This window comes from Amblyraja radiata, chromosome 33, assembly GCF_010909765.2.
Source record: "Amblyraja radiata isolate CabotCenter1 chromosome 33, sAmbRad1.1.pri, whole genome shotgun sequence".
NCBI lineage: Eukaryota > Metazoa > Chordata > Chondrichthyes > Rajiformes > Rajidae > Amblyraja > Amblyraja radiata.
The window spans coordinates 21,741,880-21,755,957 of NC_045988.1; the positions used below are offsets into that span (position 1 = coordinate 21,741,880).

Below are 14,078 nucleotides of genomic sequence, written 5' to 3' on the forward strand. Positions count from 1 at the left end.
CAGCCTTGAGGTGCTCCCGTGCTGATTGTTATTGAGGCTGACACATTTCCACCAATACGAACAGACTGGTCTGTGGATGAGGAAGTCGAGGATCCAGTTGCAGAGGGATGCGCAGAGACCCAGTTCTGCGAGTTTGCTAACCAGTTTGGAGGGGATGATTGTATTAAATGCCGAGCTGTAATCAATGAATAACAGCCTGACATATGAGTTTTTGTTGTCCAAGTGGTCCAGTGCGGAGTGGAGGGCCAGCGAGATCGCATCCACCGTTGATCTGTTGTGGCGGTACGCGAACTGCAGTGGGTCCAGGTTTTTGTCGAGGTAGGAGTTGATTTGCTCCATGATCAACCTCTCAAAGCACTTCATCACCACCGGCATTAGTGCCACTGGTCGATAGTCATTGAGGCACGTCACCTTACTCTTCTTGGGCACTGGTATAATTGATGCCCTTTTAAACAGGTGGGGACCTCAGAAGTGAGAGGTTGAAAATGTCCGTAAAAACTCCCGCCAGTTGGTCCGCACAGGTTTTTAGAACACGACCGGGTATACCATCAGGACCAGGTGCTTTTCGGGGGTTCACCCCTCTGAAGGATTTCCTGACAATGGCCTCTGTGACTGAGACTGCTTTGTGCCTATCCTTAAGATAAGTCACTATTATATCACAAAGTTTTGCTCTTTCCCTTTTTTATTGTAGTTTTTCCCAGAAGGTGGTTTAACAGGAACCTAAGAGGAACTTATTTTACACAAAGTGTGGCGGGTATATGGAACAAACTGCCAGAGGAGGTGGTTGAGGCACGTGCAACCACAATGTTTAAAAAACATGGATACGGTTGGTTTAGAGGGATATGGGCCAAACACGGGCAGGTGGGACTGGTGTTGATGGGGGCAAGTTGGTTGACGGGGGCAAGTTGGGCGGAAGGGCTTGTTTCCACGCTATACTGTCCCGTTGAGTCACTCCAACTTTTTGTGTCTATCTATCGATACAAAATGCTGGAGTAACTCGGCGTGTCAGGCAGCATCTCTGGAGAGAAGGAATGGGTGACGTTTTGGGTCGTTACCCTGAGAAGATTACGGAGAGTCGGTTTGTCAAGGAGGACTCTCTCTAACTTCTACAGGTGCACAGTAGAGAGCATGCTGACCGGTTGCATCGTGGCTTGGTTCGGCAACTTGAGTGCCCTGGAGAGGAAGAGACTACAAAAAGTAGTAAACGCTGCCCAGTCCATCATCGGCTCGGACCTTCCTTCCATCGAGGGGATTTATCGCAGTCGCTGCCTCAAAAAGGCTGGCAGTATCATCAAAGACCCACGCCATCCTGGCCACACACTCATCTCCTTGCTACCTTCAGGTAGAAGGTACCGGAGCCTGAAGACTGCAACGACCAGGTTCAGGAATAGCTATTTCCCCACAACCATCAGGCTATTAAACCTGGCTCGGACAAAACTCTGAACATTAATAACCGATTATCTGTTATTGCACTTTATCAGTTTATTTATTCATGTGTTTTGTAGTCGATGCCTACTATGTTCTGTGTGCTGAAGCAAAGCAAGAATTCCATTGTCCTATCAGGGACACATGACCATAAACTCACTTGAACTTGAGACAGAGTCATGGGAGAGACGAGAGATATGGAAGGGCAAGGTGTGAAAATGAGAGATCAAAGGGTGATGTTGATCAAGGAAAATGTCGAATGGATCATTGTTCGCTGAGGGGAAGGTGACAAAGAGGCATACAGTCAGTAAAATGTAACCAGGAGGACAGTGAAAGTTGTCGGGGGGAGGGATAGAGAGGGAAAGCAATGGTTACTTGAAGTTAGAGAAATCACCATTACTCCCGCTGATGTGCACATAATACTCTGTAAACAATATCATAAACGGAAAAAAGTCCAGTGTACACATTCAAAATTCAACAGGATAAATATGCTTGTTCTCTAGATCCATGTATCTAAACCTTGTTGCAGGGACATGTCCTTTCATTGAAGCCCGCTGTGGATAGACACAAAATACTGGAGCAACTCATAGGGACATCTCTGGTGAGAAGGAATGTGTGACGTTGCGCCTGTCCTGCTGAGTTACTGCAGCTTTGTGCAAAGATATCGCTCCAGTATCTTTGGCTTTGTGTGTGTGTGTATTCGCTGTAAACCAGCGTCTGCAGCAAAGTTCCGGGGCAGCGAGGAGAGGGAGTGCGGGGTCCGGGGCAGCGAGGAGAGAGGGTGCGGGGTCCGGGGCAGCGAGGAGAGGAAGTGCGGGGTCCGGGGCAGCGAGGAGAGAGAGTGCGCGGCCCGGGGCAGCGAGGAGAGAGAGTGCGGGGTCCGGGGCAGCGAGGAGAGGAAGTGCGCGGCCCGGGGCAGCGAGGAGAGAGAGTGCGGAGGAGAGGGGCATAGGAGGGGGGGGAGACATTTGAGTGAGGGGGCAGGCGAGGGAGTGCCGGGGGGGGGGGGGGGGGGGGGGGGGGGATAAGGCCTAGTGTGTGTGAAGTTGCGGGGAGGTCTACAATGTTTCTTATTTACAATGTTTCTTATTTAATGTCCCTTGTCTAGTCTGAAATAAAGTTCATTATTGGATCAGAAGAAATATAATTGTGTGTGTTATATGATTATATACATTTATATAATTTTCATGTATGTGTGTTTATAAACATTTTATTCTTTAACAAGAATTAACAGAATTATGAACTAACAGAATTATGAATCTAACCCTATATCACGCACAAAAAGTTCCGCAATGTCAATTACCCTGCGAGTCGGGTCGGTTCCGGTTACTACAAAATGAACTCAAACACTGCTTGTGAGCCAGTTAAAAAGAAATGATTTAAAAAACATTAAAAAAGACAATTACCAGAATCAAATTTTATTCTTGACAAGAAGTATGAACTGACAGAATTATGAATCTAACCCACACAAACTTGCCCCACAACATTGATTACACTGCGAGTCGGGTCGGGTCAGGTAGGCTCAGGTTACTAAAATGGACGGGGGGAAAAGCCCATGATCCCCTCCGTAGCGTACTACACGTCGGTCCATTGCATTTCGCAGGAGTGGCCTATCTTGCTCCGCTATAGGATCTTTGCTTTGGTCTGCAGCTCCTTGCCACACATGAGCGCTGCGCGGCGGGGCGGGGCGGGATGACCGGGTCGAGTCCTCCGCGATCCCGTGAGGCGGCGGGCGGCCGCACACTCCTCGGGCCGCGCTTCCCCTCCCCCCCCCTCAGCGACACGTACCTCTTTGCGCGCTCAACCCAACCTGCTACCGGAAGCGGGCCGTTGCTGACTGACGGCTCACCGGCCAATCGCAGGCGGCGGTGCGGGCATCTCCGGCCGCCCATTGGCCCGTGGGCGGGTGCTTCCGCTGACAGGTTAGGTTGTGGCGGGCGTGCGGCCCGTGCCCGGGGTGGATGGAGTGAGCTCGGCGGTGGCGGTGAGCGGGTAACGCACTGTGGCATCGACTCGCGGGGCGGCGGAGGGAGGGAGGGCGGGGGGTCGCGGGAACCGGGACCAGGGGCGGTTGGTGGCGGGAACTGAGCCCGCGTTCTTGTTCCCTCCCCCCCCCACAACTGGCCCGATCCTCTCCCTCCCTCCTGCCCCTCAATTGGCCTAAACTTCCTCCGGCCCCCTCTTCCCCCCAATGCCCCCTCCTCCTCCTCCCCCTCTTGCTTCATCTGCCCCCTGTCTCACTCCTGCCTCCCAACTTCCCTAATCTCTCCCTCCTAGCCCCCAACCCGCCATTCCCTCTCTCCCCACTCTTTCTCTCCCCCCATTCTATCTATTTCTCTCTCACTCCCCCCCCATTTTCTCGTTTTCTCTCTTCCCCCCCCCCCCAATTTTCTCTCCCCCCCCAATTTTTTTTCTCTCTCTCTCTCCCCCCCCCACTCTCTTTTCCCCATTCTCTCTCCCTCCCCCCTATTCTCTCTCCCTCCCCCCTATTCTCTCTCCCTCCCCCCTATTCTCTCTCCCCCCCCCATTTTCTCTCTCTCTCTCTCTCCCCCCATTTTTCTCTCTCCCCGCATTCTCTCTCTCTCCATTTTTCTCTCTCCTCCCATTTTCTCTCTCTCTCCCCCCATTTTCTCTCTCTCCCACCCTCCATTCTCTCTCTCCCTCCCTCCATTCCCTCTCTCCCTCCCTCCATTCTCTCTCCCTCCCTCCATTCTCTCTCTCTCCTCCATTCTCTCTCTCCCTCCCTCCATTCTCTCTCCCTCTCCCTCCCTCCATTCTCTCTCCCTCCCTCCATTCTCTCTCCCTCTCTCCATTCTCTCTATTCTCTCTCTCTCTCTCCATTCTCTTCTCCCTCATTTCTCTCTCCTCCCCCATTCTCTCTCTCCCCCATCCCCCTTTTCCTCTGTAGTCCCTCACTTGTCCCATTCCCAGCCGTCTAGTCCCTGCACCATCTCTCAAATCATGGCCAGTGCTCAATGAATTTTCTCTCGATTACCCATACGTCGCATATACATACACTTCCTTTTAAGGAAGGAGGATTTACTCAACATTCCTTCTATCTAACCTTTGATTCCTTGAGAGGGTATTAGCTATTAGGAGAGGTTGGACAATCTCGGTCAGGATGAAAGGTCCTGAAGAGGGTCCTGGCCTGAAGCGTCACGTATCCATGTTCTCCAGTATTTTTTACACGGAGAGTGGTGGGTGCGACATGCTGCTAGAAGTTGTGGCGGAGTCGGGTACGATAGTGTCATTTAAGAGGTTTTCTGATGGACAAGTGGATATGGAGTGGTATGGATAACGGAGAAGAGATTAGTTTAATGACAGCATGTTCAGCACAGACATTGTGGGCCGAAGGGCCTGTTCCTGTGTTTTACTGTTGTATGTTCTCTTCCACCAACAATCTGTGGGGTTTTAGAACTCAAGCTGTCTGAGTAAATATTGATCTTTCCTCATCTTCTTATTAACCATGTGTTTAGTCAAACTGTCAAAGTTTCCAAACTTAAAACATCCCGTACAAAATCTGATGATCCACCACCAAGAATCCCCCCCCCCCCGCCGAAAAAAATCAAGTTAGGGTTAGAGTTGCTTTTGTATTTGATCATTTGCATTTTTCTTTAAATTTGCTTCTCAAACATCAGCTGCTTTATTTCACATTTACTCAGCTGATTTGCTGATTAAATATGCCCCATGCATCCTCAAAAATACTTATTATGTATGTAAGTCTTGACTGCCTTCAACTTAAGTGAGGTGCTGGTCGCAATTAGTTCTATCCCTTGCTGGTTTATAATACCCATGAAGTGCCCCAGGAAGGATCCCAGGGCTGTAATCCGAAACTTTATATGTATTTTCCGATTGTTCTGTGTCTGTGAAACTTGGTTTCCAATCTCTGATTACCACCCCGAGTTTTGGAGAGGTGAGCTCGACAACATTATGTGAATAAGGCAGTCCAATCTCACACCATTCCCAATGAGATGAGCATAATTTGACTGCAGGAATACTTTGTTGGTGCAGAAAACTGTTAGTCTGTGTGAAGTTTGTACTTTAAATCCCCTTTATGCATTGAAGCAATGTTTTGTCAAATCTCTTATCGTTACAAGGTATCATTAAACATTAAAAATTAGGTGCTTGTAAAAAATCAGTAGAACTATTGAAAAATTGCATAATGTATTTAAAAAAAAAGTGAAATTAATTTGGCAGGAAAAATAAAATAATAATTGTATGTAAATATGAGAGAGTGCAAGGGAAACTGAATGCCCTTGTGCACGACTCACAGGTACATGTAAGATTAGGAAAGCTAACAGTTATCTAGTTTACTAGAAAGTTTGCCAGACTAATCTCTGGATTAGTGAAGGTACACAAAATTGCTGAGGAAACTCAGCGGGTGCAGCACCATCTATGGAGCGAAGGAAATAGGCGACGTTTCGGGCCGAAACCCTTCTTCAGACTCAGGATTAGTGAGTTGTCTAAGGTCAGGCCAGGCTCGAATCTGTTGGAGTTTAAAGGAATGAGAGATAATTTGATGAGAGAACATGACGATTCTAGCACTGTTTCAAATGAAGGAGTTGCTTATTTAAGACTGAGATAAACTTTATTTTCTCTCAAGTCATGAGTCTTTGAACTTTCTGCATCGAGGGAGTTGAAAATTGAGTTTTTTAATCATTTTTAAGATAAGGTACATTTTTGATAAGGAATGGGATTAGAAATACCATTATATTGGATTATACCAAGGGTAGATTAAAATGTAGAATTAAGGTTATAATCAGAGCAGCATGATTTTATTAACTGGCAGAGCAGGATTGAGGTGCCTGCCTCTGCTCATAATTTCTATTTGTAATCAAAGAATCGAACTTCACCATATTGTTAGCTATTATTTCTTCCTCAGCCAGCATAATCTCTGCCTGATAAAGTAATACATCTTTGCTTAAGAAGGAACTGCAGATGTTGTAGTTTCTTCAGCACTTTTGTCTACCAATAAATCTTTGCTATTTGGACACGGCTCTGTACAAATTGGCGGTTTATTTTCTACAAAACAGCAATGAGCCAAAATATTCAATTGGCTGCAAAGTGCGTTAAGATGTGAAGTTATATATAATTTTAGTCTTCTAAATAATATGACCTTATGCACTAAATGTTGAGTTCACTTGAAGAAGGTGGTGCGGTGGTAATGAAGGTTTGTTTGGCTTCTCACTTTTGAGACTTTTTTCTCCCTAGTGCTGTCCTGCCCAGTTAGCAAACACTGGAAATATTTTGTAACATGGCTTTAATTTAAAAGACTGAAACCCATTGTCAGAATTAGAGTGCTGGGCTTTAGGGTTATTTCAGCTCTCAGAAAGATTAGTTCATAACAGGATGTTTAGTTGCAGGATATGATTATCACAGTTTTAGAATAAAGGTGAGGTCATTTAAGACTGAGGTGAGAAAAAACTTTCACCCAGAGTGTTGTGAATTTATGGAATTCCCTGCCACAGAGGGCAGTGGAGGCCAAGTCACTGGATGGATTTAAGAGAGAGTTAGATAGAGCTCTATGGGCTAGTGGAGTCAAGGGATATGGGGAGAAGGCAGGCATGGGTTATTGATAGGGGACGATCAGCCATGATCTCAATGAATGGCGGTGCTGGCTCGAAGGGCTGAATGGCCTCCTCCTGCACCTATTTTCTATGTTTCTATGATGCAAATTATAGGTTGTTGGATATTTGTATTGTCTGTAATGCAGTATTTTTCAAAAGCAGTCTACCCTCATTAGTCCAGACCTCGTAATAATGGATTTTGGTTCCAGTGGCCAAAATCTGTTGTAACCAAGGTGTCTGCTCGTATTGGAACAAAGTGCAGAGGTCGTTGTTTCACAGAGAGACCACTGGGCAGAAAGGAATCTCCCGGTGAACACCGCAGAGCTGGGCAAGATCGGACCCGATGGCCGCCGCAAGCACGAACCCGGCGGCAGCCGAGAACAAAGATGCACCAACCTCATGCGGCAGCAGGCATGGCATGCCGCTGTGAAGAAGGACTCGGGCTGCTGCCTGCAAGGGAAGAGTCGAGGAGTGGGCCACTGGCAGCGACGGACATGAGGAGTGGGTCGGTAGGAGAGGGTACGGGGCATTGCCTCTGGTGCCTTCAAGATCGGCTGCAGGTGGGGCGAGGAGAGGGATGTTGGATCGCGGGCTTGCAGCAGCCTGGGGCTTACCTGGCCTTATCTGGATCAAGGGCGCTCCAGTACTTTCAACATGTGGACCAGACTTTGGACTTGTTTTAAACGGTGCCAAAATATTGCGACTGTGCATTTGTAGGTTGTGCAATATAACGTCACTGTGCTGTGCATATATGACAATAAAGAACCATTGAGTGGTCTCAGTCTGTGTTACCGCCACTCAATGACAGAGCATTATTGTGCACTCACCCTGTTTATAGTGTTTACTCACTATTTTGCTTAAATTAACATTGCAGTAATTGACCATGGCTTTCATAAAGAGAGGTGGTGTAAAATTATTTATTTACATAATTACGTATTACGCATGTTGCGTTCTTTCATGTTTTTTGTGCATATTGTTTAGTGTAACATAAATACATAGAAAATAGGTGCAGGAGTAGGCCATTCGGCCCTTCGAGCCTGCACCGCCATTCAATATGATCATGGCTGATCATCCAACTCAGTATCCCATACCTGCCTTCTCTCCATACCCCCTGATCCCTTTAGCCGCAAGGGCCACATCTAACTCCCTCTTAAATATAGCCAATGAACTGGCCTCAACTACCCTCTGTGGCAGAGAGCTCCAGAGATTCACCACTCTCTGTGTGAAAAAGTTTCTTCTCATCTCGGTCCTAAAGGATTTCCCCCTTATCCTTAAGCTGTGACCCCTTGTCCTGGACTTCCCCAACATCGGGAACAATCTTCCTGCATCTAGCCTGTCCATCCCCATAAGAATTTTGTACGTTTCTATAAGATCCCCTCTCAATCTCCTAAATTCTAGCGAGTATAAGCCAAGTCTATCCAGTCTTTCTTCATATGAAAGTCCTGACATCCCAGGAATCAGTCTGGTGAACCTTCTCTGCACTCCCTCTATGGCTATAATGTCCTTCCTCAGATTTGGAGACCAAAACTGTACGCAATACTCCAGGTGTGGTCTCACCAAGACCCTGTACAACTGCAGTAGAACCTCCCTGCTCCTATACTCAAATCCTTTTGCTATGAAAGCTAACATACCATTCGCTTTCTTCACTGCCTGCTGCACGTGAAGAAAGCGAATGGTATGTTAGCTTTCATAGTAACGTTTTAAGAAATATAAGATCATGACAATGCACATAAATGCTTTTGATCTGCATTGGCCATTGTGAGATAGCCCGAATGAACAACATGATGTGGATCACCACTTAATCTTGGGTTATTATTGGTTGTTTTTTCAACACTGTACAAATTTACTCCCCTTACTTGGTTATAGTGGAAAATCGGCAATTGTGTGTCTGTGCTGATGGGACAATACATATTAGGAATTGTTAAGATGTGTGGTATGATGTCAATACAATATGGTGGCGCAGTGGTTGAGTTGCTGCCTCGCAGCACCCGAGACCCGGGTTCGATCCTGACTACGGGTGCTGCATGTAAGAGGTTTGTACATTCTCCCTGTGGCCGCATTGGTTTTCCCTGGGTGCTCCGGTTTCCTCCCACACTCCAAAGACGTACAAGTTTGTAGGTTAATTGACTTCCATAAATTGTAAATTGACCCTGGTTTGTATGATAGTGCTAGTACTGTTTATCTGTGCCTATCTAAAAGCTTCTTAAATGCTACTGTTTTATCTACTTCCACCACCACAGCTGGATCCCTCCATGCATCAATGCTTTTAAGTGTCTTGCCATTAACTGTATACTTTCCCCTTGCATTCAATTGTTCAAATTGCAACACCTTGCACTTGCTGAGATTAAACTCTATTTGCCATTCCTTCGCTGTTAGCTGAAACAGATCGATACATTGCTGTAACCCGTGACAGCCTTCCTCGCTGTCTGCAACTCCACCAATTTTGACATTGAAAGGGTCTAGAAAACAATTGCAAGAATAGTGCCTGCTCTGAGGGATTGCAAGTTAAAAGGAGAGGCTCGGGCTTAGAGAGTGAAACCTGACTGGATATTTGATGGAAGTGTATAAAGTGTAACTCTTTATAATGTGGGTAGTGGGAGAATACTATAGTGGGGGCTCCAGATAATTATAATGGAGAAGAAACTTAAACGAGAGACAAAGAATGCATTCACTCAGCTTCAAGAATCAAGGCAAGTCAAGAGAGTTTATTGTCATGTGTCCCAGATAAGACAATGAAATTCTTGCTTGCTGCAGCACGACAGAATATTGTAGGCATAAATACAGATCAGTGTGTCCATATACCATAGAATATATATATATATATATATATATATATATATATATACATAAATAAACAGATAAAGTGCAATAGGCTGTTATAGTTCAGAGTTTGTTTGAAGTTGTGTTTAATAGACTGATGGCTGTGGGGAAGAAGCTGTTCCTGAACCTGGATGTTGCAGATTTCAGGATCTTGTACCTTCTACCTGATGGCAGTGGAGAGATTAGTGTGTGGCCAGGATGATGTGGGTCCTTGATGATGCTGGCAGCCTTTTTGAGGCAGCGACTGTGATAGATCCCTTCGATGGTAGAGAGGTCAGAACCGATGATGGACTGGGCAGTGTTTACAACTTTTTGCAGCCTTTTCCGCTCCTGGACGCTCAGGTTGCCGAACTAAGCCACGATGCAACCGGTCAGCATGCTCTCTACTGAAGTTCGACAGAGTCCTCCTTGACATACCGACTCTCCGTAATCGTCTCAGGAAGTAGAGGCGCTGATGTGCCACCTGCTGTGGTGCTGGAGTTTGGTTTCATTGGGGCATTCAAAAGAGGAAGTAAATAGGAAGGGAAATAAAACTGGCACTTATTGCAAGGAGGATGGGGGGGGGAATACACTGAAGAAATCTTATGCTTAACTGTACTGCTTTTGGGGATGTCACGTTTGGAATAATTAAGAAATTTGAGCTGAAAACTTGGCGGATGTATGCCATACCACCGGTGTAGTGTTGCCTCCGCACTCTTATGCAGTTCCCCGCAAGATGAAACTTGCATAATTTCTGAACTTTCTTGAATCTCAAGCTTTGAATGAAGTAAAGCAATCCTGTTATAAAATGGAATTTGTTCTAATTAGGCAGAGACTCTATCATAATTCATACAATTGGGTGGTGCTTCGATGGCAGCCTCGCCTACAGTCTGTCTGTTCTTTTCGTCTATTTTTTTTATTTTTAGAGTGTTCAAAAAGTATGTATTAATGTTCTCTAGTTTGTTTTATGTGGCGGGGGTCCGAGGGAATTTTCTTTCCTATCTAACCTTGCTGGAGATGCGATTGTTTTCCGGATCGTGTCTCCGGATGCTCTGCGGCTTAATATCGTGGAGCTGGAGGCCTTGCTCAGGACTGACTTGGAGCCCCACCGCGGGGCGTGGACTTACTATCAGAGCCAATTCCTTGCCTGGGATCGACGTTCTAACCGTGGCCTTCGTACTTTAACATCAAGGAACTTGCAGTCTCGGGTAAGAGACCGACGTCGGGGAGCCTCAAAAGCCGAGTGATGTTCGACTAGCCCTGACCCGGGGTAGATCGCCCGGCGCGGGGGAGCTGAGATCCCCCCCCCCCCCCGATGCTGGAGCTTGATCGCCCCGACGAGGAAGCCTGCCGCCGGCTACGGGAGTAAGATCGTCCCGTCAACGGAAGGTTAGAGGCCCCCGACCGCAGGAGGGCAAAGAAGGGAGAGATTGAACTTTTTTTCGTCTAACATCAGTGATGAATGTGGAGGAGTCACTGTGGTGGATGTTTATGTTAAAATGTATTTTGTGTGTTCTGTTGCTTTTTATTGGTATGACTGAACGGCAAATCAAATTCATCGTATATTGCAAAACATACTTGGCTAATAAAGTATGATTATAGGGTAATTTACTCATCATTTGCATCTTACATCATTTGAGTCAAAATATTGATCTAGAGTATAGACACACAAAATGAGTAACTCAGCGGGTCAGGCAGCATCTCTGGTTAAAAGGAATAGGTGACGTTTTGGGTCGAGACCCTTTAGTGTACTAGAGTAGTGGTTTAACATTCTGATCAAATAAAGATATAAAAGCAGTCCCTTCGGCCCATGCCGACAATGATGCCCCCTCTACACTAGTCCCAACTGCCCGCGTTTGGCCCGTATCCCTCTTAGTCCATACTCTGGGAGTTTAAATTATTTTCTGATCAGATGCTGAAATCAATGTCTCCACTCTTTGGCACTCCTGTCGGAGTATGTATTTGGCAGGTGGTAGATGTGAGCAATAGAACTCAGAACAACAGCAGCTTTAGACAGATCAGTGATGATAATTAAATAGTGAAACAATGGAGTAGAGGTTTGGAAAAGTTGTTCTGGAGAAATTTACTAGCTCCATCTCTAATGCTTATTGGAAATGTTAATTGTTGCGCAAGTGTGCAAAGTAGAAATGTGTTCCACTTAACACTTGGAGATCAACTTTACAAAATAATATTAAAACAAACTCTTTATTCATTTGCACCCTGATGTGTTGCTTTCATGATTTCCCATGCGTGAGTTTGAATTACAGTTTTCATGTTCTGCTTTCCAGTTTCATACTTTGTAAGCTGCATACACCAAACCAAAGATGACGAAGCTAGGATTCCTGCGATTATCGTACGAGAAGCAGGATACTCTGCTGAAGCTGCTCATTCTGTCCATGGCAGCTATACTCTGTAAGTGGGGCTATAAACATGGTCCGGGAGTGGGTCCTAGTTCAGTACATATCCTCATCAGACCAACTTAAGTTATTCATTGTTAAAACATATGAACCTGTAATTATCTTGTTGCCATAGCTCTTAAAGCTGATGTTTGCTTCCACTTGTAACTGTTATAGATTCATGGAGTCATACAGCATGGAAATGAGACCTGCAACCCAGCTTGCCCTTGCCGACCAAATGCCCCTCAAAGCTAGTCCAACATCCCCATGTCCCTCTAAACTTTTCCTATCAACATAACTGTCCAAATATCTTTTAGCTTGTAATTTAAACTTGTTACATTGCTGTTTTACTTCTTCCCTCAATAACTATGAGCTGCTTTTCCTCGTGCTTCTGAATTATCACTTTCGGATATCTCATTGTTAAATTTAATCTGCCTATTTTTTTATTTCCTCTTGAAAGTTACAATTTATCTGCATATTTCTAGGGATGCAGTTACAATGTTAAATTTAGTTTCAAATTTTACTTGTTCTACAAAAAAGTAGGGCACCAGTAAATTGAGATTCTGACCACACAAAAATCCCTAATTGAGAATTTGGTGGAAATTCCGACAGAAACATAGAAAATAGGTACAGGAGTAGGCCATTCAGCCCTTTGAGCCAGCACTGCCATTCAATATGATCATGGCTGATCATCCAAAATCAATACCCTGCTCCTGCTTTTCCCCCATATCCCTTGATTGTTAGCCCGAAGAGCTAAATCTAACTCTTGAAAACATCCAGTGAATTGGCCTCCACTGGCTTCTGTGGCAGAGAATTCCACAGATTCACAACTCTCTGGGTGAAAAGGTTTTTTCTCATCTCAGTCCAAAATGGCCTACCCCTTAGTCTTAAACTGTGACCCCTGTTTCTGGACCCCCCCAACATGGGGAACATTTTTCCTGCATACAATACAATACAATATTTATTACATGTCATTTGAACCTCAGTGAGGCTCAAACGAAATTCCGTTTCCACAGCCATACAAACAAAGACAATTTCCTACAGACATACATACAATTCAATTTACAGAAAACATCCATCACAGTGAACCTACTGAAGGCATGTAGCCTGCTCAATCCATAAAGAATTTTATATGTTTCTATAAAATCTTAATTGGAACCGAGGTGAAATGTGATTGACTTCAGACCTTACTAACTAGGGTTATGTGTATCTGTTGAGATGAGCAAGAATGTTAAAAAGAGTGAAATGGTTTCAATTATTACACAATTTTGCATATTTCTTCACAGCATTTTCTACAAGGTTATTCTCTGTATTGAGGTTTGAGAGCGTTATCCATGAGTTTGATCCGTAAGTATTGCTATCATTTGTTGAAGGTAAAGATCGAGATTAAACATAAAATATCACCAGACTTTGTTTGTTAATATTTTTAAGAAGCCAGACTTGCTAATGCACAACAATGGCTGTAACACGTGTGTATCACCACCAACTCTTGTATTAGAGGATGGAACAAAGTGAATTTTAGTCTTTGAACAGGTCACTTACTATCTTTTTTGGGAGAAATTTGGATTATTGAGCTGAACTGGGAGTAAGAGTGATTTCATTTCCACAGTCTGGTTAAAGAGCCAGCCAAGATCTTGTATTTCTATTGTGATAAAATGCATTGGGAATTGGCACTTCCCTTGGGTATCTGGGTCTTTTATTTATTCTTTATGCTCATAAGGTCAAAATCTATCGCTTCTCTCTAATTGTCCTTGAGAAAGTAGTTGTGACGTGCTATCTTGAACTGCCACACATTCTGATGAAGATACTCAGGCATTAGTGTTGGTTGAGAATTAATTAATGGAGTGCTACAATCGGTAATGGGGTTAATGGAATGACATAGCAATAAACT

At 44.9% G+C, this 14,078-nt stretch overlaps 1 protein-coding gene across 2 annotated transcripts in view; it reads left to right on the top strand.

The window, feature by feature from the left end:
- The first annotated feature begins 3,313 nt into the window (after window positions 1-3,313).
- The window catches only part of stt3a (STT3 oligosaccharyltransferase complex catalytic subunit A), a 41,636-nt gene continuing 30,871 nt past the window's right edge, over window positions 3,314-14,078 (top strand). The window contains exons 1-3 of one of the 2 annotated variants that reach the window (XM_033049936.1): window positions 3,314-3,409; window positions 12,080-12,203; window positions 13,474-13,534. In XM_033049936.1, coding sequence (XP_032905827.1) covers window positions 12,116-12,203; window positions 13,474-13,534 — 149 coding nt within the window. In that variant the 5' untranslated portion in view covers window positions 3,314-3,409; window positions 12,080-12,115. Of the gene's footprint in view, window positions 3,418-12,079; window positions 12,204-13,473; window positions 13,535-14,078 lie in introns of both variants that reach the window. The other variant, XM_033049937.1, reaches the window with a different exon arrangement.